The sequence below is a fragment of the Harpia harpyja genome, chromosome 20 (assembly GCF_026419915.1).
Source record: "Harpia harpyja isolate bHarHar1 chromosome 20, bHarHar1 primary haplotype, whole genome shotgun sequence".
In the NCBI taxonomy this organism is placed as follows: Eukaryota; Metazoa; Chordata; class Aves; order Accipitriformes; family Accipitridae; genus Harpia; species Harpia harpyja.
Window position 1 is genome coordinate 10,580,951 of NC_068959.1, and position 22,672 is coordinate 10,603,622.

Genomic DNA, 22,672 nt, shown 5'->3' on the forward strand with positions numbered 1-22,672 from the left:
GCAGAGCTGTCCTGGTGATGCAAACAGGGATGCAGCAAGAGTGAGGGCCTGGGTTTGCCTGCAAAAGTGGCAGATCAGCAACCGCAGTGTAATCTAATTCCTCTGCTTTAAATAGCATGTGAGCCTTGAAGCACGCTTGAAGCTTATCTATGCAGATGTGCCATAGGGAGGCACTGGAGCTTCTGTGTATGAGGAGCTGTCTGGACTGCTGTAACATCCCCAGTGTGCTGGTGGTAGTGAGTAAACCTCTAATGCTGTGAAAAGCCCATTTGTGGAAACTAGTCTTCCTTTTATATAAGGCATAGAAATTACATAGAAAGTAGAGAGAATGATGCTGGAAGTTAGACTAACTGCAGCTTACAGAAGAGGAGTTTCCTCTGTTTGCCCGTGCTTTGAGAAGACATGGCTAATCCTTGTCGACAGCAGGCAAAGTACCAGTGTAAGAGATCACAACAGATTGCAGTCACAACTGTGTAATTTCCACTAAGCTCAAACCATATAAAGTCTTCATAGTTGAATGGCAACATTTGGTATATTTTTGCTACAAACTTTGTGGTACAATTTAGAGCAAATAAGGCAGAAGTGAAAATTGGTGGAATTTGCTGACGTAAAACATTTTTATAAATAATAGTTTCGTCAGGTATGTGATTTACCAGTGCCAATCAGACTGCATTTGGGATTCTTGTACAGGATTTGCTTTGGGGAGAAAAAAGTGCAGTTAAGCCAGCCCTTCTGGCACAGTGCTGTGGTGCTCTGCTGCATGGCTTTGGGGCTCTAAATAGTTGCCCAGTAGAGGATACTCATCCTATAACCGGTTATGTGCTAAAATGTGTATTTCACCCAGACACCTGTGCAGAGTGTTAATAGAGGCTGAAAATAGCTGTGTTTGAGAAAGTTGTTCCTTTCTTCTCTTTTGGCCAAGTTTGACGTTTTCATGCTTGTTTAACCACAAAGCCACAATAAAGTGTAGCAATCTTGTCCAACATCCCTGTTCTGAAGTGTTGCACTGGAATGCTTTGTTATAAAATGTTTCCGGTTTAAAGAAGAAAAAGCCACCTCCTGCACATCAAAAGAAGCAAAGAGAGTATTTACTGTTTGTTCCTAAACTTCCAGGAGACTGCAAATGTTCTCGTGGCTAGGAGAAATATTTTGACAATATTATTTAATAATTTTGAAAACTAAAAAAGGGGAAAAGTCAGAGGTATTCCAGGAAGTGAGAACAAGACATAAACTTGCATCATCTTGTTTTTGCAGCTTGCTGAGTAGAGATGACGTAGAGCGTCAGGGCTCTTTTTTTGGAGCTTGCCATGTGTTGGGGTGTTGAGGTAGTATAGTATGGGTGGTTAGGTTTGTGTCGAGGAAACACCTGTTACCGGGTTTCCCTTGCAATGGTGCAGCATTGTGCAAACACAGACATATGAGCCCTGAAGAGCTTGTAGTCGCTGGTGAGGACTACTCACTCCCTGATCTCATTGTGGAACCTGTTGTCAGGAAGCAAAGGCAATAAATGGGCTTGCAGTAGCAGATGGGGACTACAAGGCTCTTGTAGTATATACAAAAATATGCCAGGGAGGGGAGGGGAAAGGAGGGAGTTAGGCTTATGTGTTACTAGTGAAACTAGTGACTGAACCATGTTATGGGAAAAGTGTTTTCCTGTGCCCCTGCACTAAAACCAAAGGAGTTTGGGTTAACAGCAAAAGTAGCATGATGAGTCCAAGTTGCTAATGGTCTTAGGTTTTGGTAAAAGTACTGCAAGAAGGTTAGGTGTAGTTTGTCTAGGGAGATGTTGGGTGAAATTCCGGGAGCCTCTCAGTCAGATATCTCATGTTTTTTGATTTCTTACCTGAACTGCTTGAAGTCCCTTAGGTCCTTAAAAATCCCGCTTCCCATGTCAGGACTGTGGAAAATAGGAAGCTCCAAAATTATAAGGCTGTATCAAAGAGGAAGAAGTATCAGGGCTCTTCCCACATGGAGCCTGTGGAGGAGAAGGCAGGAACAACTACTATCTACAGATCATGAGGAGAATTTTGTCTTGTGATCGTCTCAGAAACACAGTCTTGAAGCTGCTTTCTTTTTTTTTTAGTACATTCAGAGAGGAAACGCCTTAGAAAGCCAAGTAAACGGCTTCTGGAATATGCAGAAGAATATGATCACTTATTTGCACCCAAGAAAAAATCAAAGAAGGGCCAGGAGCAATTGCAAAAGGTGGGTGAAGGCTAATGTGCTCTTCATGGTTATTGCTCTGGGACTCTGGTCTGCATGCTTTTGGCGTGTTCTTGCGGACTGAGTTCTTGCTGTGTACGGTGCCGTGCAGGATGAATGTTTTCACCAACGTGTTTCACTATGCCAGGTGAATTCTGTGGTGAGGTCTGATTTTGAAGGAGGTCTTCCTGCACAATGCAGTCCTGACAGAAATACCCAGCGGGGGCAGAGTCCTTTGGTTTCAACTCCATCTTCAACCAAAGAGTGCCCTCCCATCCTTGAAGCAGAGTGCTCCTTCTCAGAACTAGGATCCCATTCCACTGATCCCACTGCTCAGCTTCTGGAAGGACCTTCAGGTTTTCCAGAGCTGGTGCTGTCTTCCTCAGATGTTTCTGAAGTTTCTGCTTCTCCAGATGCAGAAGAGAGATTCCTGAAATCAGGTAAGTGGGAGGTTGTGTGATTCGCCTCCCATAAGCGAACGTGTCACAATTTCAGTGGAAATTGTTGCCTCGGTCAGCGTGAAAAGGTTAGTAGCTGTTAATCTGTTAGTTTGTTTATGCTTTGCTTTGTTCAATGATGGTTACTGGTGCTGGGGAAGGGAGAGAGGGCAAATGCAGTGGGTGACCCAGTGAGCTGGATGATTACGCTTATGCTGTTAGCTTTCTGTAGTGTGTGATGGTCCTCCTTAGGTCCTGGCACAGAATACTGCTTTGTCCAAATGAAGAAAGACACAGCTCCTTCTCTGAGTTCTTGCCATCTGTGCTTGCAAACAGTGGCATGCCTTTAGCTTGAAGGTCTCTTGCTGCTGTTAAAAAAACCCTTTGGATGAACATTGCTGTGCTGAGGTTGATACACAAAGTCTAATCTGCATAGCTGGTGGGGTGAGCTTTTGTTCTCCTAGTGAGCTCAGGGAATTGTAGCACAGAAATCTCTCTGGAAAAACTATTTTTCTTAGAGGTTTTCTAAACATCTGTAGAAATTGTCAGAGACTTGTAGTAGCAGCAAGCCAGGGCCTTAGCTTTCAGTAAGGCACGGTATACAAAGAGCGAGTGTGGTCTGACAGGCTTTGCCCCTTTCCGACAGAGTCAGTATCAGGGTCTGCTTTGCAGTACATTCATTCTCTAGTAGCATCTAAAGACATGTCCAGGGTTAAAGTCCTGGTGTTCTGGCTATGCTAACTTGGAGAGAACACTGTTCCTATTCTAAAGGGCCTATGGTCAAAAAAATTAAACCAAGCAGACAAAGAGGTACGGTCACTGAGAGGTCAGTTAGCCTGTTACGTTTGAGGGCAGAGGGATTGCCTTTGGGGGCTTGTGGGTGTCAGATGGAAATGGAAAGTTGTAGAGGATTAAAGGAGGAAGAACTGGGGATGTGAACCTGAGGTTGGAGATGCAGGAGAGCAGTACAGGGTGCAGCAGTGGGAGCAAACATCCAGTATGCAGAGGTTGCATAGCTCTTCCCCCTGCTGAGAAAACTTGCCTCTTGCTGAAGCACACAGAGCCCAAGAGGCTTGCCTTAAGAACGATGCCATGTTGTCCCTCCATTAGGTATCTGATGCATAAGCAGTGCATGCAGAAGTGTGTGTCACAGAAAGGGCACAGCTGAGGCTGGTAAAGCAAGCAGATAACAGGGCGGGATGGGTAGCAGGCTGTTTCTGTGGAGTGTCTTGCACTCATAACATCATCATTTCCTAGTCGTTCTAAGTTTATACTGTTGCCAAAATTAGTGTGGATGAACTCAGGCCTAGCAACTTGTTACCTCCTGGGTGCCAGCAAAAAGCGTGAGTAGGAAATGGCGCAGGTTACAGCGAGTGTTTGGTGTGTCTTTTCCCAGGTAGTTTTAACCAGGAGCATGTCCTTTAGCCTGTTTACTATGTGCGGCATGAATGCTGGTGGGAGTGGTGTGGGAGTGGAGGCAGGGCTGTATTTGTCTGTGGTAGGACTGGCTTATGCCAGTTCAAAGTGATTGGGAAATTACGATCTGAATTGCGCTGCCAGGATATGTTACCTGCTGGCATTGACTTCATAGTCTCTCTTCTGTGGGTGGATTTTTCTGTTGCATATTGAGGTATGCCTGAAGGTCATGGCAGACTGAGGTCCGTTTTTGTGGAAGTTGTACAGAAACAGGTAATTGGCATCTCTGTTTAAGGAGCTTATGATCCCAAAGACGGGGTGAAGCAGATTGTTTTGAAAAGTTGGCTGATATTTGCTTAATGGTCTTAGTCTGATTGAAGAGAAGCAGCCCCCTGTTTATCTGATGTAAAGAGTTTCATTGCAGGAAACTTCGAAAGCAAGCGTCAGAGGAAGCCCACTAAAAAGCTCTTGGAATCCAATGATTTGGACACTGCCTTTATGCCAAAGAAGGAGGAGTGGACTCCCCCAAAGAAGGTACTTTCCTTCCAGCTCTTTTGAAAACCAGATAGAAAAACAAGCCTGGACAGCAGACCCTGCTGAACGAGACGTAGTACAATGGGCTGTGGTTTTTTGTTGGCTGTGGCCCAGGAGCAAAGGTCCACCCTTCCAAAGGTGCTGGTTCCTGTGTTATGATGAAGAAATCTGCTGAATACAGATGTGTTCCTCACCCCTCCACACTTGTAAAGGGGATTGGGTAGTTTTGGCTGTAAAATCTCCTCTCTTCATTGGTTTATATGGAAAAGGAGTCAGCTGGATGCTGGCTGGGAAGGTGTAAGCAGAAGAGTTCTGCGCAGAGGCTTTCTGTCACTGTTACGTTGCAGTGTAGCTTGAGCTTGAATCTAAGGCTTTGTCCTTTTCCGTCAGATTTCCTCTGAGCAGTGTTTCCTTTGTTACCTTCCCAAGTGAGCTGGTGAATGGTACAGAAGTGCAGAGCTTGTACCAGGATGGAGGCTTGAGTTGTATCACATGTAGTATACAGTGCTTGGTGCAGATTTTTAAAGAAAATGCTGCTCTTTTCCACTACATACTCAAAATATTCAGTGACATGGTTTGGAAAAAAGCAACTTGTAAAGAATTATTTCAGGTGGTGTACCTACACAATACTTGTTGCCACTGTTTCTACGGTTGATTATTAAGTTTTCCTCCTTTCTTTTTTCTCTGTGTGGCACAGTCTTAATGCAGTTATCATGGTTGCAGTAATGCAGAGGCCAAAGTGTTTCAGTCTTGAGCTCTGTAAAAGTGTAAAGCCAGAAGAGAGTCTCTGTTCCCAGCAGCTTACAGGGTGTTAGCCTTTTTGGGAGAGCTCAGGAAACAGCGGATGATGCTGGTGAGCACAAGACACAACAGACTTGGCATTCCTCCCTGGCCAGAGACTGACTTTTCCATATGGGATCTATCACACACACAAAACAAATGTTTTTTTGTAGAGTCTCTAATCACTGATGAATTCATGACCTGAACTGTAAGTTACATGTTGCAGTCATTCATAAAGGCTCTGAGTGGCTGAGGAACAGCATCTCTGATTTGCATCTGGTGACTTGACTCTCTTGTGTATTTGTAGGGCACTGGCCCTTCAGAGAGTGACAGCTCTGAGCTCTACTCACCAGCCCACTTCTCGGACCTGGGAGAAGGTAAGTGAAGGGAGGGCTGTGCGGGTAGACTGTTGGTGACATTTGGATCAGTGCCTGTGTTTTTTTGTGTGTGTGTGTGTAAGGGCTTATGTGTCCTGGGCTCTCAGAGGGTGCTTGCCTCAGCTAAGGCAGTGGCAGAAGAAAGAGGTACTGAGATTGTTTGCCCAAGGTACTGTTATGTCTTTGATTTCCCTGTGGAAAGTGGAAATGGAGCGTTCCTATTTCCATGAGAAGATGTTCACTTCTCATTCATAGTCTGGGTGCTTGAAGAAAACTTGTCAGCACAGGTCCTGTACCAATACGCTGTCTTTTGCCTGATGACATGCTGTGACCAGGCTCAATGGTGGCTGCTCCGTCCCATGGATGGTTGTGCAGTTGCATTGTACTCCCTCCCCGTCTGCCTTTGTATCACATTGGTATCAACATGAGGTTTTGTTGCGGAGGGAGGAGGTAGTTGTCAGCATTTGATTAGTAATGTAAGCTTTGTGTTGGTAGCATTTCTTCTTTTCTGCTGGTGTGGCTGCCTCAAGAAAGGCAGTGATATTGTTCAGCAGCCCAGCAAACAAAGCTTAAACCAGTAGGAATCGGTGGTCTTCCGATGGTTGCGGGACAGAGGGCAGACTGCCTGGAGGCTCATATTGCCCCAGCCCTTATGCCCTCAAAGACAGTAGGACCCAGCCTGAAGCTCTCAGAAAGGGTGTAGAACTTGCTGGTGGCACCTGTAGCAAGGGAATTATTTGTGCATTTTCCTTGAGCGGTCTTTCTGTTGCATCCCAGCTTCTGAAAAGCTCTTGGAGAAGCAGCGGAAGCGGAAGAGACAGCGCCATACCTCTGCTGCAATGCATTCCAAGAAGGAGAGAAATGAGGAGGGGCTGGGGGAGACCCCACACTCTGAGGTACTGTTGGGTCTTCCTACATGTCATCCCTATAACCTGTCTGCTACTTCCCAGGGCATTTTGCAGAGCCTAGGCCAGGTCGTCTCTGGTTGCCTGGCATGTCAGTTGGGAGCTTGTCCCACTGATGTAGTTGCATGAGGTGGGGTTGAAGCTGAAGATACCACTTTAATTTAGTAGCTGTTTTGTGATGACTGCTTAACTCGGGCTCAGTTTTTAAGTTGCTACTCAGCTAATTCTCCAGGAGAGAGGCTGTTCTGATCTGATGGAACCAGGTTTTGCCTGGCATCTTGCTTTGTACCTCAGAAGGTCCAACTGCTGTAAAAGGTCTTCTCTGGTGGTGGTGATAATCTTGCCCTTTTACACACCAGTATGAAGTACGAGCACTAGACTGTGGACTTCAACCCCTTCTTCCACTTGTACCTGCACACCAGGGTGAGCTAAGAACCATGTTGGAGGGGATGGGGAGGACTGTATGTGACTGCTCACAGGAGCCTCTGATTACATTCTGCCATCCAGCAGAAAGGGGTAATTGGGGTAACTCCCTTCTACTGCATCCCAGCAGCGTCGGCGTACAAATATCTCTGACAAGCACATTTTGCCTTTTAGGAATGAGCCAGGTATCATCAAGTGTAGGGGAAGCAAGACTTTTCCAGGGAGAGGCGGGACACCTCTGGGCCTCTCACCATCGCCTCTCACTTCCAGTGGCCCAGGTTCAGCAGCAGGCTGTTCTGTCAGGATAGTCAGTATGTATTTCAGGAGCCAATTATAGACATATATTGTTTTATTTGTTGTTGTTATGCAGCTTCCAGGAGAACACAAACCTCACACCACTTCGAGCAGTGCCAGCCACGTTGCTGCTACTGCTTTTTGAAGAGCATGTTTCTGATGGGGGTGATAAAGTGGGGTAATACCCCTGGGCCATGCAAGCCTTCCTGTGATGGTGTTGATGCTCTTTCTGAAGTGTGCTCATCTGGAATAATATTTCAAGGAAGTCTGTACAATTATCTTTGCCAATGCTGGGGAGCAGCTAACACTGTCTGCTGTTAGGTACCCACTAAGAGACTGGCTCAGCTCTGAGCCACAAATTCCCTGAATCTTTTATAGGGAAGAAAAGAGGGCACAATTCAGAGCAGCAAAGTAGCTAGGCCATGTCTCTGAAACCTGCACCCATCATTCACTGCAGAGGAAGCCCAGGGAGTCTTAACTGCCTCCGGCCTTAGACATCAGTGTTGAGTACCTGAAGTTAGGTATGGTAAACCATGCAAAAAAAAAAAAAAAGGCAAGGCAATGCTTGGCACCTTTTGGCAGCATCCATTTCACTGTGATTGTGTCTCTTGAGCCACAGTGGTGAGAGTGTGCACCCCTTGGCTTAGGTGAGTGCACGGGTACTGGTGAGTGTTGGGGTGCTGTGGAGATGTAATTGTGCTCTCACATGGAATTTGGACCACACTGGTTGCCTAAGTGACTTTCCAGGCACCAGGCAAGGAACTCCACTTTGTGCTGAATGGTGCTAGAAGAAATAGATGGTCTGATGATACATTGCAGTGAAGCCTTGGATCCAGCTGCTTTCAGAGGAAAAGGGGGCAGAGGAAAGCTTGTCTGCCTGGGCTGAACTAAGCAGCTTTCTCTGTCCTTGCCTGTCTGTGGAGCCAGGAGTGCAAGTTTACAACATCAGGGCAGCAAGAGACTGAGAGAAGGGGATGGAAAATGCTGTTGAAATGGTTGTCAAGGTTGTGAGCCAAGGTCAGGCTGTGCCAAAGAACAGGCCAGGCTTTGAGGATGTGCCAGATACAGCAGCAGAGATAGCTCTGGAAGAAGACCCAAGATGAGACACCTGCCCTCTAGAGGAGGTATGTAGTTTTGCAGGGCTTATGCTGGGTAGGGGAAGGAGGGGGAACAGTGTGACCGTTTCTTTTGAGTGATGGCCTTGAATGGCAATCCCCTTCTCCCTGTTCACAAAGCACAAGTGTCTGGCCTTGCCCACCCTGCCTAGCTCTGACATTCCCTTCCCTATGCAGTTCTGGGCGCATTGATTAAAATAAGGATAAGATCCTGGCATGTGAAATGTGCAGATTGACTAGCTGTTCGTGGAACCAAATAGGATGGGTTTAGGCTGAAAGAGCAGGGCTAGAGCATGCTGTGCCACACTGGGCAGTGTGGTCCCAGTTGTTAAGGTAACATTGCCACTAGCAAATGCTTTCAGATCTGAGAAGGAAGTGGCCGGTTAATGTTATATGACTCCTAGGTGCATTTTAGTCTCCCATTCCACCAACACATGAAACATGGCCATCAGGGTTCAAACCAATGAGTCCTAGCAGCCATGGTAGGAAACGGCCAGAAAGATGGAAAAAGGAACCAGTTCTAAATCCCTCATACCTCTGTCTGTAGCAAATCTGAGTATGTCCCCTCCCTTCCAAAACACTATCTTGAAACCTCAGCTACAGCAGGAAGCTAGTGCCACTGACCACAGGACAGGTGGTGCTTGTTTACCAGCACCCTGCCCCTCCTGACAGGGACCTCGGTGACCACGACAGGGGATGAGCTTACTTTGTGTCTTTAACACTGGGGCCCCAGCGTAAGCAGAAGCTATAGCTGACGTTGTTTGCCCATACCAGTAGCTGATTAACCCTGCTCTTGTTCTTTGTTACAGTGACCCCTGCAACCCTGAGGTCACTGCTGAGCTGAGCAGAAGAGGGAGCACCTATGTAGGAATAGGAGGACCTGAGCTGTAACCAGTCCTTGGAGCACTGCTCGCCGGTGCTGCTCCTGGAGCATTCCAGGAGCAAAAGCAAGTGTTTGGGCCAGAGGGCTGCCTTGCAGCAGACTACATAATTCCTAGCAGAAATACAGCTGCAGGAGCAGAAGTATCATAGCACTTAGCTTGAGAAGATGCTATTGCGTATAGAGGCAAAGGTGGCTGTTGTGTTCTTAGATGGTCTTTTTACCAATGCCATAGACACCTTCCCCTTCCCTCTGCCAGGGCTGTGTCGCAGGGTGGCAGCAGTTTATGTGGTCCTTATCAGTATTCCCACAGGCTGCATCACTCCCAGCCTTCCAGCGAGACTGTGATGATAGTCTGTAAGGCTGTACACCGTAAGGTATGTTGGACTGGCAGTAGTTTGTAGCTGGGACTTTGCTTTTTTTTTTTTGTGCTCAATAAAGGCAACTTACACCATTCATCTTTGTACTGTGTGCATTAATGTACTGTCAGTGCACTTGTGCATCGTTGCTCCACAGAACTGACATGGCTTTAAAATATCCCCTAATAAAAGCATACTGTTACATTCAGGGCATGGCGGGGCGGGGACACACGACAACGACGACAGGACCACTCAAAAAACAAAACAGGCAAAGGAAGCATCATTATCTGACCAGAATACCAGCTCCAGGTTCTTCCAGCTTTAAACTTTGGGAGATCTTTATGTCCTTGTTTTGCACAGACTAATAATGTGTTCAGAGGGCGTTCAGTTCAACTTACAAGCTTTGGTGGCACCACAACTCGGACTGATACTCTCCCATATAGAAAGTGGTGCAAAGCTCCCTCTTGTGATCAGTAGCTGGACACCTGGCACCAGGCAGGCTTGAAGGTATGAGAGTGATGGCTGCTGTTCCTGCCAGCAATTTGAATTCTTCACAAGGTCTTTCAAGTGTACAGTTTGTATCTGGGCATGCATTGGGTATGGGTTGGTGACCCAAGGAGGAACTGGCAGCCCCACACTGAGATCACTCAGCTAAATGTTGTGATCTGGGATATTTTAAAAATGGCAGAGTCTTTAAAATGTTCTTGCTCAAAGCACTTAGCTAAAGGCATCACTTTGGTGCAGCATTAATGGTCCTTAAGGCACACCCACTCTGGAGTGGCAGCTGGGGCTGGTGAGACCACTGAAGTGTTGTTTAGACTCTACCTGAGAGGCCTGGAAGCTGGCAGGATGGCGTTTCCTAGCTCTTAGTTGCCTGTCCTGACAAAAGTGAAGGCAGTGCTGCCATGTGCAGCTCCAGGACAGCAGTATCTTGTGGTAGAAACGTGTCTCTAGGATACCTGCTACTCTCCTTCCCTCTGACAGTGTCTGGGCAGGTCCCGTGGCCACACTGGAAGGTGTCCTTCCACCTTGGGAAGCCTTATGGCAGGATCCCTGACTTGGCCCATGAGGATGCGGTTGGGCCTTTATCCTTTGAAACCCATCTTCTCAGCAGGATGCTCTTTCACTGGTAGATGTTACGGTCACCGTAAGATGTTACAGTCAGTACTGTGATACTCGTACAAGACAGATGCTTATGAAAGACTCACTACCCTAGGCAGGATGGTGGGGTAAATGCCCTGCTGCACTGTTCACTTTGGTGTTGGCCGGCTAGTTCATGCTAATGCAGGCTTGAGTACCTGTGTGCCTGTATTTTACATGGGTTAGGACAAGCTGAGACAAGTGTGGGGAAAAGTCTGGCTCATTTGCTGGGTGACAGCTGCAATAAAAATTGTTTGAATTTTTTATTTGCATTTCCAGTACAAGCAGACATCAGCATGCAGGATGCTTTAGACTATTCCAGCCTACCTGATTTGTTTCTATGCAGGGCAGTACCTTTCTTCCTCAGCCATGACTCCTTCCTCAGAGAGAGTTATGCACAGGAACTTAATTGTGTTGAGTGTGTATTTTTTAATGATCTAGTAAACTAAGACCTCTTTCCTTTCCTTTGCTTTCTTGTAAGTCTTTTTGTGGAACTCTGTGGGGGATGTTCTCTCCAGGGTGGGTAACACAGACCAACTGCCAAACCTGTTATGTGCTCAATGGCTGAATTTGTAGGTTGCAGGTCAGGACAGGAACTACTGATGGCCCTAATTCTGGATTTCTTTTTAAAGGGGGAGATATCGGTTCATGGGACCGCTGCGAGCCCCAAAGAGGGTAATGAAGAGGGGTCAGAGAACGACCATGGAGTGCCTTCGTCCAAAAAGATGCAGGGAGAGCGTGGTGGAGGAGCAGCTCTCAAGGAGAACGTGTGTCAGGTAGTGTCCTTGAAGAAATCTCCTTGAAACTTTACCACTGTGAAGTGTTTTTGTGTAAGTTCTGGGACATGCTAGTGCCCCACGTAAGCCCAGGTAGCCTCAGGGTGCTTATTGTAGAATTAACCAGCTTTTCGTGCTCTTTGCTCTGCCATTGTCTCTTCCTGCTAAAGTTCACAGACGTTAGGGAGACATGACCAACATAGGATTTATTTTAGCCGATGCATGGTAGCAAGGACTGGATGGCAAATGGCAGTGGTGGTGCACAAACCACCTGCATTAACTAACACAAGGAAAACTTTGCATTTTTCCACAGGGGTCTCTGCTGGCAGTCCTGACCAGCATCCAGGCTGTTGCTGTCTGGGATGAGTTGGGGAAGGAGGTTGCTCGGAGCTTACATTGTGCTTCTTTCCCCGCAGATCTGCGAGAAGCCGGGAGAACTGTTGCTGTGTGAGGCGCAGTGCTGTGGTGCTTTCCACCTGCAGTGCCTTGGGCTCTCCGAGATGCCAAAGGGCAAATTCATCTGCAATGAGTGTTCCACAGGTACTGCAGCTTTTGTGAGCGCAGGACAGGGTGCTTGCTGCGTGCTTACCTGGTGCTTACCTGGTGCTTCATTTTGCTGTAGTGATGTCCCTGCAGTAGGGCCCCTAGCTAGCTCTCAGTTCTCCGATTATTGGTTTGATGTTTGATAATGAATTTCTAATTAACTGGTCTTACTATTGATTCAGGCACGTGGGGTGCGAAGAAGTGAATGTCCAGGATCTAGTGGGAAGGAGAAACGGAAATTCTTATATGGGACTAGGGAGAGAGGGCTGGTGGGGAGGATGAGTCTGGAGCTGACTGGAAAGGAGGGAATGTTGTAAGTAGGGTTGTTGATTTTTGTTTTTCTTCTTTTTCCCTGGCCTGAAATCACAGCTATAATAATATTTTTTTTTGATCTGGAGTTTTGTTGTAGCTGCAGGCAAAACAGCCTGCTGCAGAGACCTGTGCTTTGGAATTGGTACAGCAGGTTGGGAAGTTGTGCTGTGCTAATACGCAGCCTGGTGGAAGTGTCGAGTCTTCATTTAGCCCTTCAATGTGACTGGTGTTGTGTTTGTTGCTCTTTCTCCAGGAGTCCATACCTGCTTTGTGTGCAAGAGCTGCGGGGAAGATGTAAAACGGTGCTTGCTGCCCCTCTGTGGGAAGTATTACCATGAAGCATGCATACAAAAGTATCCGCCCACAGTCATGCAGAACAAGGGCTTCCGATGCTCCCTGCACATATGCATGACTTGTCATGCTGCTAACCCAGCAAACATCTCTGCATCTAAAGGTACCGACATCTTCTAGGGGATGCCGTTAGAAGCTTTTCCTTTGTTACCTGTCCACTGTGTAGTTACCTCGTCCACTAGTTCTTCATGTTGATTTTCTGTCCTTGCTGCAGAGCTTGCTGTAGCGTTTGCTGAGGAATAGCTTCTCTCAGGGGAGTGGAAAAGGTGGTGTCGGTATGCTGCTCATCAGCACTGCTGATGGTCAGACATGGCAACTAAAATTTTCTTGTCTGTCCAGACGCTTGGATGCCTGCACGTCCAGCGATGCTGCATGTCCAGCGATGCCACACGCCTCTCTGGGTTTTTGAATAAGTCTCTGGAGCTGTAGAGACACTCTCATGTTTCTCCTACGTGCGTTTCGCTGTGCCAGTGCTGTAGACGCTGCCTGCTTAGCAACACTGGCTATCAAGGCAATGGCATAGAGAGCAGCGTAGTAAAAACTATGATACTGTTCTAGTTCTCCTTTTTTTTATAATGCAAACTCTTGTCTTGTAGTAGCGACACCCTTGGGCTAAGCTTCTCAGGCAAACATCTGTTTGAGCTGTTTGCAGCAGTACCTTGACCTTTATCTCACATGACTAAACTTAAAACTTTTATGTGATAGCATTGTATATTTGCTTCTAAAGCTGCCTTCCATTAAACCCTTGGTATCTGAAGACAAGTGACAATAAGACGAGCTCTATTTTTATCCTCAGGGTCTATGTTAAAGTTGTCTTTTTTTCCCCCACATATCAGTATTTGGTGTAGAAGACAATACTAAGGCCTAAACCCCACAGCTCACCACTTCCCCACTGAACATTTGCGTTGTGTTCCTCTGGCTGCTGCTTTATGGTGGTCAGATTTACCCATTTCCTCCCACCTCTTCTCCCTCTTTATAGTCTCATGTGAGGAACTGAAAGCAGGCTCTCAAAAACCTTGGATAAATTAGGCCTGTAGGCAATTCTGAATTCTCCGTTCTGGAATTTCAGGGTAAAATCTGATAAAGTGGAGAGGCAAGTGCCTATGTTTTCAGAAGTTACACGTATTGGTTTCATTATGTGCAGCTAAGCACTTGGAACACCCCCTGTGTAATTACTGTCTGAGCTCATTTACTAATTATTTGTGTATGATAGGAAGCAGTCCTAGTCTATGAACTCTTGAGCTGTTTCTGCACAGCATGCAGGAGGTTTTTCACTTCTAAGTAACACAATTTTATATATGCTATGTACAAATATTTAAAAGATATTTATAATTATATATATATTTTGTTATATTAAATAATTTAATAGGAATCCAGTGAGTATGTCATGGACAGTCTATAAAAATTAAAGGTCAATTTCCTTTTCCAAAGATCACTTATGGTTGCTCGTTTTGAGCTTAGGTATCAAATAGAGGCTAGTTTTGGCAGGAAGCAAAAAGTCTTCCTCCTTTAGAGGTTCACTGTGTTCCCACCATGTTCTGGTGCTAGGTCGCTTGATGCGCTGTGTGCGGTGTCCTGTTGCATACCACTCCAACGACTTCTGCCTTGCTGCTGGGTCCGTGGTCCTTGCCTCCAACAGCATCATCTGCCCCAATCACTTCACTGCACGGAGGGGCTGTCGCAACCATGAGCACGTCAACGTCAGCTGGTGCTTTGTCTGCTCAGAAGGTGAGACAGTCTGCGCTGGGTCCCCTGTCACCAAGGAATGCCCTGACAAGAAGTCATTAGAGCAGGCAGAAGCTTTGCCTGTCTAGAGTGTGCCAGTAAGAACTGCAGAGAACAGATTGCCTTCCTATCCGTCCCCATTTAAGTCCAACTTCAGGCTAGGGTTTTTTTCAGATCCTTAGAAGGGCTCTTTTTGCAACATGAGTGGGGCACAGCTTTTGAAAAGGGTTTGCAGAAGAGCATCATGCCCTTTTGTTAGCTCTGTCTGTCTGGAAGTGTGGAGTCCAGGGCTTCTGCATAGTTACTCTGATATTCCTCCTCCTTTTCTTTGCAGGGGGCAGCCTTTTATGCTGTGAGTCGTGCCCGGCTGCATTTCACCGTGAGTGTCTAAACATTGAGATGCCAGAGGGAAGCTGGTATTGTAATGATTGCAAGGCAGGCAAAAAGCCACACTACAAGGAAGTAGTCTGGGTGAAAGTTGGGCGCTACAGGTAGGTGAAGGTAGAACAGATTTGTCCTCATCCCTTCTTCATGCAGTGCTCGTGGTGATTGAGGTGAGAAGCTGCATCTCTCTGCAGGGTACAGTGCAGCAGCCTCTGGCCTTTTTGCATGCGTGTAGCGGCCAGTAAAATGCGTGCTTTCCTTCTCCAGTGGCCTCTTGTCTCCCCACCAGCCTTGCTGGTAGCCCTCACACACTTTTTCCCCATGTCCCCATGCAGTAGCATACTTATAAGGTGGTTGGAAGTGGGGAAGCCAGAGGTTTCATCTGCCCTTCCCTGTGTTGCAGGTGGTGGCCAGCTGAGATTTGCCATCCTAGGACAATTCCTGTCAACATCCAGAAAATGAAACATGACATCGGTGAGTTCCCTGTGCTGTTCTTCGGCTCCAAGGATTACCTGTGGACGCACCAGGCCCGTGTGTTCCCTTATATGGAGGGTGATGTCAGCAGCAAAGACAAGATGGGGAAGGGCGTGGATGGCATATACAAGAAAGGTAACTTGTCTTCATCCAGGGAGGTACATGTTCTTTTTCTCTTCATTCCCATTTGGAGAAGTGGCATTCTTGTAACAGAGAAAAATGTCTTAGAGCTAAAGTGAAATGAAATTTGTAGAATGAGCTGCTGCTTATCTATCATCCGGTGCACTCAGAATGTTCGTTGGTGTGACTCCTAGATGGGAAGAAGGGTGTGCAGATCTTGAATGTTTCTCCAGCTCTGACATAGCTGCTCTAAATCTGAGTGAGCAGCTGCTTTGTCAGCTTCCCTGTGTCTAATACGGTCAGTATCTGTGTATAAAAATGCAGTTGGTTGTTGTGAATGCAGCTGCCTGGCACCTCTGCCCAAAAGCAGGCAAAGCTAGCTGGCAGTTTGGATGCTTCATCACCCGTGGGCAGGTCCCTTACTGTAACTCTAGCAACTGCCCTACTGCATTGGCCTTTTCTTCACCCCACTCCAGTGAACTTCTGCCTCTGAAGTATGCAGCCAGGGAGATTTGCTTGTGGAGCTGTTAGCACTGGGTAGACAGTGGCAGCACAGCTCTGTGTGAGCAGAGGGAGTTCCTCATAACACAGCCTGTTCTCTCACATAGCTCTTCAGGAAGCTGCAGTAAGATTTGAAGAGTTGAAGGCACAGAAAGAACTGAGACAGCTTCAGGAAGACAAAAAGAACGACAAGAAACCTCCTCCCTACAAACATATCAAGGTGAGGGCAAGTGGGAGGGGACAGGTGCAGAAGAGAAGTCTTGAGCTGTCGGTGCAGGTGATTTACAGGTATATAGAAAAATTTCTACCGTTTGGGCATCTGGCTGCATTTGAAGGTTACTTTGGTCCTCTTGGCATCTTCAGTCATCCTCCACAGAAAGGATTCACATATGCGCAGAGCTGTATGGAAGATGGACACCAGTAATAGAGGTACTCTGATTTACTGGAGCAGATCTGGACATCTCTGTGCTGTTCCATGTCAGTTGTGTGCTCTGAGGGGAGCGTCTCTCTACCTTGGGAACTTAAGGAAGAGTGCTAATAATATGCAATATGCTTAAGTACTGTGTGCTACTGATGGCAAGGTGGGCATCCCAGGTGGTGCAAGATAGGAGATGGTCAGGGTGCAGTGGAGCAGAGCTGCGTGGAGGATGGTAACCCACAGTATCTTGTTTTATCTCTGCTATTGTTTTATATCTCTATCAGTTGGTGACTGAACAGAAATACTAAAGGAGGTGTGTGTGGTGGAATACCAGGCCTTTTGCTGAGTTTTGGGGAACTCTTCATGTTTAGGGCTGTATTTTGAGATTGAATCGGAGCAGCTGTAGAAGTCCTACAGGATGGAGGTGACTTGAGACGAGAGCTGGGGCCAAGTGGGTGCATGTGCTTGAGATGTGGGTCCAGACTGATCAGAAACCCTATGACTCAGGGACTGTGTTCTTTTTTTCGTTGCCTGTGTCTGCTCCTTCCCTTTTTTATGTGACAAACTGTGAAAGCTTAACTGATTGCTGGCACTTTTTTTGTTCTAGCTAGGATTTCTAGGCAGGCAGATATATCCTGCATGAGTTACTGTACAGTGTAAAGAACACAACTGAATGCTGTGGCAGCAGTGTGGGCCAGGCAGCTTCAATGGGGGAAATACAGTTTCTCACTATAGGTATTTTTAAGCCTATCTCTGGCCACAACATGAAGGAACTTTGGAAGATGTTTGGAGCCTTTGAAATACCCCTTTAATATAAATAATAATAGTCATGGTCATTAGTCATGGCAGCTCTTCTGAGGTCTGGGTGCAAGCTGTTTGTTTCTGAAAGCAAAGCAGTTTGCAGGAGCATACAGTGAACTGGAGAAGGCTTTGGGGTGGAATGGCCAAAGCTGGCTGCATCTGCTCCCATCCTGGCCTTCTAAGGGGTTCAGCACCTCGGGGTCCATCCCAAGGAGCGCCAATATGAGAGGCCGCTGCAAAATACGCTTGGAATCCTTCATCACATCAGGGTTGTGGCTAGTCCAAGTGTCGTCCTGTTTTGGACCTGGTTTGTACTAGCAGTGCCTCAGGGAGTAGGGCAGGCCTGCTGGGTGGGCATGCATGCGTGCTAAGGGGCACCACGCTCAGACACCGTGTTCACTTGGGGTGGTGCTGCCAGACCCAGCAAGAGCACCTCTGTCTGCCTGGTGGTGGACGGTCCTAATCCTGTGAGTCTTGTCACTCTTAATGAGGTGATGAGCTAACAGTCTGAGTAAGAGATGGGAAGCAGCAGAAGAGTTATGAAGAAAGTTGGAGATGGGAGGCCATACTAGGAGGAAGGGGAGACTGTGTTGAAGAGATTAATCAGGGAGTTCTGCAGGGTTTGCTTTTAAACAAAAGAGGAGGATCAGGGCTAGGCCAGCCTTGGTGTCCTAGTTTCAGCTGGGATAGAGTTAACTGTCTTCCTAGTAGCTGGTACAGTGCTGTGTTGCTGGCTGGGGTGAGCGAGCGGCTGCGTGGTGCTTAGTTGCTGGCTGGGGTTAAACCACGACACTCGGGCAGGCTGCCAGTGTGGAAACTTTGCTCAGTGGGTGGGACTAAATAAATTGGAGTGGGGGGCTGAAATAGTTTCGCTAAACGATACCCTCCTTTTGTGTTCTGGGAGAGGAAAGGGAGCTGATGGTATTGCTTACCTGGGCAAAGAACAGCAAGGAGCTTTTTTTCAGTATGTCTCTCAAAAGTCCTGACTCTCTGTTGCCTGCCTTTCAGCGTTCGCTGCCTTTAACCAAAACCAAAGGACCCTGCTTATGCCACAGACACGCTAGTCGCTTCTCCACCTGGTGCTGCACTCTGCTTCCTTCTGGAGCGGTTTTTAGAGAGCTCCTTGGCTTAACTCTGAGCTCCTCTTTGGGCCTTCCAACCCCAGCCTTGTCTGGTTTTTCTTTCATTTACATCTGCAGGACAGTTGGGTAGGGAGCTAACTGCTTGTGGCCTGGTGCATAGGTAGGCCCTCTGTACTCTGTCCTGCATGGGCATGTCCACCTGGTTCTCATAGTGACAGCTGAGAGCAAAAAAACAAGCTTGAAGGTAACAGAGTAAAAAAAAACCAGGGCAGTAAGGAAAGTATAAAGAAACGGACCTCTGACACTCAGAGACTGAAGAAGGTGCTGTTCCACGCAGAAAATGGTTTGGTGTCGGTCACAGGTATGGTGTGCACCCAACAAGAGCGCTGGGCCACCTGGGCTGGATGCAGGCACAGTGGTGATGGGAGGGGTGCACTTGGCAGCCTCTCCCTGCTCCAGGGTCACAGAATACACACTGCATCAGGTGACGCTAATGGGGGACCTGCATCCTCCTTAGCTCTTCCCTCTTAACTGTATATCTCTTGAAATTGTGCGCCCAGAAGTACATATGTGCTTGTACTTGTGTTCTTCTGCCCCTCGCTGTAGCTAACTCACACTGCAGCCTGTCAGCTCGTAGGCAAGGGTTGAGTGTAGAAGTGACTATCGGGATAACCTGTTCTTAAGAGCTAATGTCCTTTGTGTGCGTTCAAGGTGAACCGGCCAGTGGGTAAGGTGCAGATCTTCACTGCAGACTTGTCCGAGATACCACGTTGCAACTGCAAACCAACAGATGAAAACCCATGTGGCCTGGATTCCGAATGCATCAATCGCATGTTGCTCTATGAATGCCACCCCCTGGTCTGCCCTGCTGGGGAGCGCTGCCAGAACCAGTGCTTCTCCAAGCGGCAGTATCCTGAGGTACAAATTTTCCGCACGCTGGCACGAGGCTGGGGCTTGCAAGCCAAAACAGACATCAGAAAGGTACGTACTCTGTTTCTGCATTTAATATTCTCTTGCCACTTCTCTCTTAATCAGTGTTGGTTTCAATAGATTTGAAAAATAACCAACTTCCATAATTTGAAGAAGACTTCTTGCTGTAGAATGCTATGTAGGAAAGAAATGGATAAATTTAACTTTTCCAGTCCTGACAAGAATGTTTTAGCTCAGCTAACCAAGAAAATGGTTTGCATGTTGATGTTCCACAGGGTAAGAAAAAGATGATCGCTCAGTCTGTCTGCTCGTATGGATGATGGGCTTTGAGTACACCAGAACACTGCCCTGAAGACGATGCTGAGGATTTCCAGATAGGGAGCAGTGTTATACCTTCCCCCCATTCTTGAATAGCCAGGCTTTTCCAGCATGAGAATCTTGTATCAGAAACTGAAACCAGGGCTTGTCTCTTACAAAAGGATAATGTCTTGGAGATGGCTCTTATTATTGCTGAAACTGGTTATCTCCAGCTAAAACACTTGTATATACTTTTTTAAATCCAGGGAACAGTAGTTCTGTGGACACACATCTGTGCTGAATGAAGAAGGAAGAATGTTAAAGCAAAGAGAACGCCAAAGCTAAAAAAGGGTGAAGTGAAACAGAGGACAGTTAGCATAGTAGGAGAAGAATGTCTGAAAAAGGAGTAGGGATGACATGCTACAGGGGAGGGCTTGATAGCAGAAGGAAGAATGTGAGTCCGTACTGTTTAGGCTTTGCTGCCTGCTGTGATACAGGTTAAAGGATCTCTCTGCCATTCCCTGTGCCAGTTACATTCCACTTTCAGCAGACAGTCTGGAAACAGTAAAAATCGGTTATTTAATGGAGGCACCTATTAGCCCCCATGGAGCAGAGCTGGGGTTCCTTCTGAGTGTTGAAGTACAGTCTCTGCAGTACTTCACTGCAGGGGAACTCCATGGATTCACTGCAGGAGCAGGTGCCCTAGGTGCATCATGCTGCTCGGTGTGGTTGGTTCCCAAAAGGATGTTTCCAGCTGGAATGCAGTTATGCAGTGCTTTGAGCTTTGCAGCAATGAACTGTTCTTGTGGTTTACTTTTATGCTGTCCCTGAATGTTAATTCTTTCTGTAGCACAAAGAATAGTCTGGTGGCCATTGTTGCTTTATTTAATGTATTTCAAGCTGTTTGTTGAGCGTATGAAACAGATGTATGATTCAGGGCTCCTAGTGAACATTATAGGTCAAACTGGCTGCAAAGCACAGAGGAAGATTTTTATGAAAAGATTTCCACAAAGGAAACAGGAACTAAGTTTTAGCACAAAGGTGGATGTCCCTCCATCCTGGAGGGAATTTGTCTTGTCTTATCAGCTTGTTGTTTTCTCTCTGGCAGGGTGAATTTGTTAATGAGTATGTTGGGGAGCTAATTGATGAAGAGGAGTGCCGAGCCCGAATCCGCTATGCTCAGGAGCATGACATCACCAATTTCTACATGTTGACACTGGATAAGGTACGTGGAAGGAATTTCTTTTGCCAGGATCCTAGACAGAAGTAAAATGATTGCAAGCAAGTCATGACAGTGGTATTCTCCAGCAAGTAAAAAGGTGCTAGGAGTTGCTGATGAGCTGGTCTGCATTTCCACTGAAGAGAAGACCGAAAGAATGGATTTAATGTGCAGTAGAGAAGCTTCAGGTTGGAGATTAGGATTAGGAGGAAAGTCTCAACCGACTTCTTTGGAGTTTATTCAGAAGAGGTAAGGCAGTTGTCTGAGGGCAATTGTCTGAGGATCGTAGATCCTGCTTCAGCATAACAGGGTGAATTTCGTAATCTTGGGTTCCTTCCCAGCAGCTGAACCCTGGAGAGTCCAGAACTGGGCTGGTATGTGCCAGAGAAGCCATCAGCCCTCAGATGTACAAGTATCAGGCGAAGTGAGACCTTCATTTAAGTTCAGATCCCAGGTCTTGCTGATTTAAGTACAGGGGTGGAGTTTGTTACACCCACAGACTCCTCCGTGGGTCCTGGAGGCTAGGTTGTTGGTATGAGCTCCTGGCTCTCAGAGGTAAGTAGTTTTGTTAGCTGCTTGTCACGCTTTGTCACTCAACCTCAGAAAGATTAGAAGGAAATCATGAAAACAGGCATGGGAAGAAGCTGTCCAGCGGGACAGGGTAACAATGTGACTGCTTTCTGGCTCTCCCCTCTTCTTGCTAGAAATTCACACTGACCCTATCTTGTTCTCCTTGTCTGGCTGATGGGTGGAAGGCAGGGGCAAACCCAAGTGTTAGTATCTCCTGTTATTACAAACCCAAATCTCAGTTGCAGCTGCTTTCTCCGATGAGGTCTAACAAATGGTAGTGTGTTGTACGGAAGTATACCTCATACGTTATGTACTGTTCCTGTTTTCCTTCTATACATTGACTTAACAAGAAACAGGAACTGGTATTTTGCTTTTAAGCAGACGTCGGAGTCTGGAACCGCAAGTGCTGCCTTGGAAATGTGCTTAGTGTAGTGTTTATCCAGTACTGAAACCACAAGGAGAGCTAACTTCCCAGAAAGCAGCAGTAGCATTTTCCTGGCTGTTCAGGAGCCTGTGTCTTTGAAGAGGAAGATGATGTTGTGCAGGAGACTGTACTGCCATATGATCTGCCAGCCCTGACCAGTGTGTGGAAACTGGTTGGGTGTCTGTCGATTGTCCGGGCAACACAGTGACACCTGTCCCTTACACTTGGTTAAAACACATGTACAAACACGGTGCTTTGCACGTGTCATCAGATGCCTCCGTTGTCATACTTTTCAGTACTGATTAATGCTTTCCTAGTATACTGGTACCTGTGCTGCAATAGCTTGAGCAGGAGATTAGTTTATTAATGTGTTTTTCTGGGTATTTTTTGCAATTCCAGGATCGAATCATTGATGCTGGGCCAAAGGGCAATTACGCTCGGTTCATGAACCATTGCTGCCAGCCAAACTGTGAGACTCAGAAATGGTGTGTGAATGGCGATACTCGGGTCGGGCTCTTCGCAATTGTAAATATCAAAGCTGGTAAGGAACGCCACTCTGTCAGTACCTGCAGTTAAAAGCGTGGGAGTGTTTCTCTAAGGAAAGGGGAGGGTTTGTAGCTTCTTGGGAAGATATTTAATTTTTGTTTTCACGTAGGCAGTCATGAGACTTAACACCAGCATTGACATAATGAAACACATACATCCATGATATAAATGGAGGTTCATAGCTCTAATTTACAGGGTCGAGGAATGGAACTAAGCATGCTACAGTGTGGGGTTGAATGCTCTTTTTGGCTGTAGTATGTGATAGGAGTGTAGGGTTGCAATGAATTTTCAATCCACACAGATCTATGGGTAAATTAATAGCTGGTATCCTTGTGTA

At 46.8% G+C, this 22,672-nt stretch overlaps 1 protein-coding gene across 3 annotated transcripts in view; it reads left to right on the forward strand.

Annotated features, from left to right (window-relative positions):
* NSD1 (nuclear receptor binding SET domain protein 1) overlaps positions 1-22,672 on the forward strand; it is a 63,429-nt gene that overhangs the window by 28,087 nt on the left and 12,670 nt on the right. For all 3 annotated transcript variants that reach the window (XM_052771954.1, XM_052771955.1, XM_052771956.1), the window contains exons 6-20: positions 2,084-2,205; positions 2,351-2,642; positions 4,480-4,589; positions 5,677-5,746; positions 6,524-6,642; positions 11,495-11,638; positions 12,055-12,178; positions 12,747-12,947; positions 14,393-14,572; positions 14,904-15,060; positions 15,357-15,562; positions 16,156-16,268; positions 19,061-19,330; positions 20,685-20,801; positions 22,189-22,330. In XM_052771954.1, coding sequence (XP_052627914.1) covers positions 2,084-2,205; positions 2,351-2,642; positions 4,480-4,589; positions 5,677-5,746; positions 6,524-6,642; positions 11,495-11,638; positions 12,055-12,178; positions 12,747-12,947; positions 14,393-14,572; positions 14,904-15,060; positions 15,357-15,562; positions 16,156-16,268; positions 19,061-19,330; positions 20,685-20,801; positions 22,189-22,330 — 2,367 coding nt within the window. The remainder of the gene's footprint in view (positions 1-2,083; positions 2,206-2,350; positions 2,643-4,479; positions 4,590-5,676; positions 5,747-6,523; positions 6,643-11,494; positions 11,639-12,054; positions 12,179-12,746; positions 12,948-14,392; positions 14,573-14,903; positions 15,061-15,356; positions 15,563-16,155; positions 16,269-19,060; positions 19,331-20,684; positions 20,802-22,188; positions 22,331-22,672) is intronic.